The sequence below is a fragment of the Vitis riparia genome, chromosome 11, assembly GCF_004353265.1.
Source record: "Vitis riparia cultivar Riparia Gloire de Montpellier isolate 1030 chromosome 11, EGFV_Vit.rip_1.0, whole genome shotgun sequence".
Lineage (NCBI taxonomy): Eukaryota > Viridiplantae > Streptophyta > Magnoliopsida > Vitales > Vitaceae > Vitis > Vitis riparia.
Window position 1 is genome coordinate 18,972,688 of NC_048441.1, and position 6,204 is coordinate 18,978,891.

At 35.2% G+C, this 6,204-nt stretch overlaps 1 protein-coding gene across 1 annotated transcript; it reads right to left on the reverse strand.

Annotated features, from left to right (window-relative positions):
- Positions 1-1,012: 1,012 nt before the first annotated feature.
- On the reverse strand, positions 1,013-2,796 carry LOC117924888 (trimethyltridecatetraene synthase-like). Its single transcript, XM_034843617.1, has 2 exons — positions 1,891-2,796; positions 1,013-1,789 (listed from the first exon to the last, which is right to left on the reverse strand). Exons 1-2 carry the CDS (start codon positions 2,794-2,796, stop codon positions 1,166-1,168), a joined length of 1,530 nt encoding a protein of 509 aa, XP_034699508.1. The 3' UTR covers positions 1,013-1,165.
- Between the last annotated feature and the right edge of the window lie 3,408 nt (positions 2,797-6,204).

A 6,204-nucleotide genomic window follows, 5' to 3' on the forward strand; every position in this document is an offset into this window, starting at 1 on the left:
CTTTGTTATATTACGAACACTATTTCATGAGGAATCTGCATGCAATGAATAGTAGGTTACAAATTCAAGCTTTGTCTCGTTATAATTTCATAGGATACTAAAGTGAAGTTAACCCTCTTTAATGAAATGGAATATTAAGTTAACTTTAGAATTGGATTTTGAAAAGCCAACATTTTGAAAGTTGTTGAATATAGGAGCCAAAATTAGATTTTGAGTGTAGTTGAGTCAACTTCAGAAGTGGCTCTCACTAAAGCCCTATTTCATGGTGGCACATGCTTTAAGGATATTTTGGGTATATAATTCATAAGTGTACAATAAAGGTATTTTACTAAAAATGTAATATTACACTAAATCTTATAAATTGACTCTCTGAATTAGGTTAATTAATTTATTTGAGCCCATTAGAACTAATTAATTAATTAGGACCTAAGTGGGTTGGACTAAATGACCCAAACTCAATTTGGACTCAAGTCACTTGGACCCACATGATATTCCTGTTGAGCTCTTTGTGTACACCGCCCCAAGCAAAAATGACTTGCTTAAGGAGGAGACAAAGGAAGAAGGAGAAGCACAGAAGAAACCCAAAAAAAGAAAGTTCCCATTGAGGCCATAGGCATAGGATCATATCACCAAAATCCCCGACCACTCTACGCCAGAACCTCAGAAACAATCCAAACTCTCCTTACATCCCAGGAGCAGGAAAAGGTAGAAAAGTGGGTAGAGCTGTAGATCATATTATGAGTAGAGATTTGCTGAGGGTTGTCTTGTATTTCATAGTGGGTCACATTTTAGTCATAAAGTGTATGAATACTTATGAGAAGAACATTTCAATTATCTGAATCAATTCTTTCAAATTCGCCTCATTTTTCTTTGATTAACAATGAAGCAACTGAATGATTCATGGCTGCCTCCCCCACATGAGAAATGAAAATGAAGTCCTAAGAAATGAGATCATTAGTGACATATACACCGTCAACACAATTGAAAAGTTTGGCATTAGTTGTATCTTTTATTAACATCAGTAACCTCATTTTTGTAAGGTTTGTTATCAATTGAGCAAGCCACTAATGCATTCATGGATAGAGAACAGGAGAAATAGAATTAACAGACTAAAACCATTGCACACAACTGAATAATATTAAGAAAACATAGGTCTAAGGCACGACTAGTAAAGATGACTTGGGAGTCTAGGCTCCATGACAGCAACAAGTGGGACCTTCCTTGGAGTTGCCAGTCCAAAAACTTCCTCCATGTTCAGCTCTTCTGCCTTCATATCCCCAGGCAATTTCCAGTGGAATCCATGCAACATGTTAGCCAAGCTGGATCGAATCATCTTTAGGCCAAGGCTGTAGCCAGGACACATCCTCCGCCCTGAACCAAATGGCAGCAGCTCGAAGTTTTGCCCCTTCACATCAATTGCCTTCCCTAGGAACCTCTCTGGTCGAAATTCCTGAGGTGCATCCCATAGATTGGGGTCCCGCCCTATGCTCCATGTGTTTATTAGGACTCGGGTTCCTTTGCGAATATCATAGCCAGCTACATTGCAGTCATGAAGAGCCAGGTGAGGGGCAAGCAGGACAGCAACAGGGTGTAGCCTCATTGTCTCCTTCACAATTGCATCTATGTAAGGAAGTTGGGGAATGTCTTTCTCGTCCACCCATCTATCTCTCCCTATGACTCTATCCAGCTCTTCAGTTGCCTTCTTAGCTATGCTTGGCTGCCTCAAGATCTCAGACATCGCCCATTCCACGGTAGTAGCTGAGGTATCTGTACCACCAGCTATTAGGTCCTGACCATGAAACAACAAAACAAGCAAAATTATCATGAGATTTCAATAGAACAGGCCTAATTTCAATGGCAGGATATGTTCATAACTCGTATAACACTAACCTGTGTAAACCCTTTGACCCCATCAGTAGTGAGCTTAACTTGAAGATCGGGATCATCAGCCAATCTCAGAAGCATATCCACCATATCCTTAGCCACAAAGTCCCCTGCTTCTCTCCTGGCCCTGTGTTTCTCAAGCACATGATCATGAAACCGGTCAAATTTATCACGCAAAACCTTCATCCTCTTCACATACCCCTGCAAGTCCAAGAACGCAATCCACGGTATCCAATCCCCAATATTCAACACACCATTAAGCAAGAACAACTCATCCAACATCTCCTGAAACTCTTCCAATGTCACTATTGAACTCCCGGATTGGGACTCACTGAAGTACTTCTCCCCCAGCACAATTCTGCTTATAATGCTGAGAGTAACGCGAGAGAGATGTTCTTTAAGCATGACTGGCTTTCCTGACAATGCGTAGAGGCGGGAGATGAAAGCCTGCCTTTCTTCAACCCGAATGTACTCATAAGACGCGAGCCTTTTCGAGCTGAACAGCTCTGTGAGGTAGATTTTACGTCCCTGGCGCCAGTATGGACCGTAAGGAGCCCAGGTGATGTTGGAGTAGTTATAAGTAGTGTACTTGCCAGCAGCAGTCTGAGGCCTAGAGGCAAAGAGGTGATCATTTGTCTTTAAGAACTGCTTTGCCATTTCTGAAGATGAGGCCACTACAACTGGGAAAGACCCGAATCGAAGCTCCATTATTTGTCCATATTTTTGGGACAGTTTGTGGAGGGACTGGTGGGGGAGATGGCCAATGAGGTTTAGGTTGCCGATGATTGGCCATGGTTTGGGGCCTGATGGACGGTTTTGTTTGTGGGGGTGCCGGAAACTGAAAAGTTTTGAGAGAAGGGCCGCTGCAGCTAGCCATGCCAGGGCCAAAACAACCCAAGAAGGAGCCTCCATTGGTGGTGGTGGGTGGGTGGTGAAAGTTTGAGGAATGGGGGACTACTTATAGGCGAATAAGCTGGTTGAAATCACATATTAAACCCATGTGATCACATGTTGATAGTATTATTCAACCATTTACAAAAGCTTAAATTGTTTATTAAATACTAAAAGATTAAAAAAACAATGGTGTACCACTGCAGAAATGGACAGCCACCAGCTTCCAATTTATGCTAATATTTATTCACCAGAAACCCAATAAAATTGTCTTACTGATATGGCTGGTTGTAAGGATGGATCTTCCAGGGTCCACCAATATGACACAAAAATATGGAGAAAACATTTATAAATTTAACACAAAAGAATCATTAATGGAGATCTATAGAGGACCGCAACCTAGCTTCAACTAATGGCCAATGCTAATGGATAACATAGCTTAATACTTTCGTGTTCTAGTTAGCCTTTTCATTAGGGTTCATATCTTAACGTTATTACTACAAGAATACTCGTTAATCCTTGCCCCGTATATCACGTGAGAGTACTGTATGGGATCACCAAGCATCATCCATGCCTGATCATATGTATATCCTCTCGGCCCTTTCATGAAATTTTTTACATAAAGTAGTTGAAGAACACTCGAATGAATAAGAACTTCAATAATTGAACTTCTTGCTTATTGATTGGATCTCAGTTTACAGTTTCCTGAGCCGGTTTACCTAACAAGGTAAAAGCTAGCTTTCATGCTAGTGATTTGAGGGTGTGACTTCGAGAAAGCCTTCCCAGTTCGAAGGCCGTGAAGTGATGAACATGGCTCTGATACCTCGAATCCGAAGGCTATGAGCATCACAGCCATTTCACATGTCAAATCCAATAACTTAGTACATAAATTAGGTTGACTAGAAAATCCAAAAATAATTAAAATATCTCAACAATAAATTCAATGATTCTCCCAAATAGTAAAATAAAATAAAAATTAGACGTTATAACCGAAATTAGTCTTAAGTTAACAATCATAAACAATCAATTTCAAAGTTGTTTGTAATAAAAACACTCTTCATGTTAGGAACTCTCTTCATCGATGTCACTTGTAATTGAAAAGTAAAATAATAAAGAAGGGTGAGCTCAATAACTTGATAAGAAAAAATAAGTCAATAAGAAAAATATACTCATTTAATTTAATATTTAAGTTTACTTTTTTCAAAAAATTTGGCACTTTAAAAAATATAAAACAATATAATACACTTGTTAGGATAAGTTCACGTTCAAAAGAATTTTCTAAATAAATATTTTACTCTAATTCGCCAATAATAACACTGCAACCAAATAATGGGATTTGTACTAGATGAGTAGCTTCATTTTGTTTCCCCACCAACATTCAATCAATAGTATACTAAAGGTTAATATCATCTTATTGGTTAAGATTACTTAGCATCACTATCAAGGGTAACAAAAGTTAATAATTTATCCCCTATTGAGTTTCAAAGTCATTATAATAAATTAAAAACTAAAATCCACTTGCACAATTATCAATAAATCATATGATATTCCCAACTTATTTCGCAAACTAAGGAATAAACCATAGCACATTTCATAAAAACATTACTTGATCCACTTTAGAGATTTAAATATTTTGATACTTTAAAAACAAATTAAAATAGATAAGGATTTATAAAATGACTTATTGCACTATTAATTAACCCTTACCTAAAAGAAGTCACTCAAATTTCAATAGGGTTTGATCATAAAGAACTTAATGTAACATAACATAGAATAACATAGTTCCAAAAATAATTATTTCAATTGGCTATTTATCAAAAATTATTATTTGACATTCTTAATACTATTTGCATTAATATTTTTCTCTTTGATGTATTTATTAATACTCTAATTCCTAATTTTCTATAAGTAATATTATTTTCATTGTAGGCAATTGCCAATTTATATAAAACTCTTATTATCAATTATATTCATAATCCCTTTTTTTCAATTATTTATTTAAACTAAAACTCTAAGAAATCTTTTCCTATGTCTATTTAATAAACTTATAATTATTATTATTTTCCATAATTTTTTTTCCCTTCTCTATCATGCCTCTTTATTTTCCTTTTATTTTATTATGAACTTGTAAATATTCCTAATTTTTAAATTTTGAAATAAAATTTATCACCACCTAAATTATATTTGGAATTTTAATTGATATATATATATATATATATAAAAGATGGATCGTAAATATTCAAGGTTACACGCTTACCTTTAAATGGTATAACAAAGTACTGTTTTCTAAATTTTTATATGTAAGTTCTTTGGAGACTTTTTGCTTTTATTTTCTCTATTTTAATTTTTTAGTTTTTGATAATATGGGAAATAAATAAAGATAGTAAAGACCAAAATATTTCATTTGTTTTCTCTCAATTTTTTAAAATTATATAAATATCCATAAAATCAAGATAAGTCTTTTTAAATTTTCAAATTATATAAATGTCTTTAAATTTAAGATAAGATAGGGTTGTTAGAATAGCACTTAAGGATGAAATTAGATTGGTGAATGATTAAGGAAAGTGACTGAATTTGTATAAGACAAGAATGCTTTAAGCATATGATATGCATGGCAGCCTGCCACTAATCTTTTTTGGATAGTGTTAAATATTTTTTGCGCCTTTTTTTTACAATAAGAAGCTAATCATTCAATAGAATCACGTACCATTTATTGACCAACAAAATTAGAAGTGGCATGCAGCATGTCGACATGTTAAAATGTGATACAAGTCTAGGGTCGTTGAAGATGAGCTGTAGTAGTGTACGAGGTGTTGTGTCTCTATAAACTCCCATATTTCTTATTTCGTTTCCTATACAGGGATCACTCTGCCATGTGTCTTATTCTAAATGTAGAATAACTAAAACATCCCGAAAAATTGACCTAACACTCAATACCTCTTTTCGAACTCTTTGTCTGCACTATTTTGATGTCTTTGGGCTTGCAAGAAGTACTGTTTGAAATATGTTTAGTTTTTTAGAAGATCATTGGTTTTGAACAACGTGCCTTTGTCCAGATATTAAGGGTGAACCTTCTATTATCCCCATCACCATCTCAATAATCAAGTTGCATAGAAGGAAAATGTTTCACCTCATGCCCACCCATGTCCCATTAGAAATGAGATGTGTTCAAGAAGGCAAAGTGCAGTGGAAGGTCTTTACCATCTTGAGTAGTATTATAAACGACTTGTCCGACTTGTCTCTATATTTTTTATGGTTCAGGGCTATTCCATCTATAGAAGATATGTTTTAGTATATGAATTGGTGGCTTAGGGTCATATTTTGTTATCCATAACTATCAAGATTTATGGAAAATTATACAAACATGCATAAAGAAAACTTTACACTTGCATCCTTTATAATTTCAAACTCTAATCTTAACTTATACCT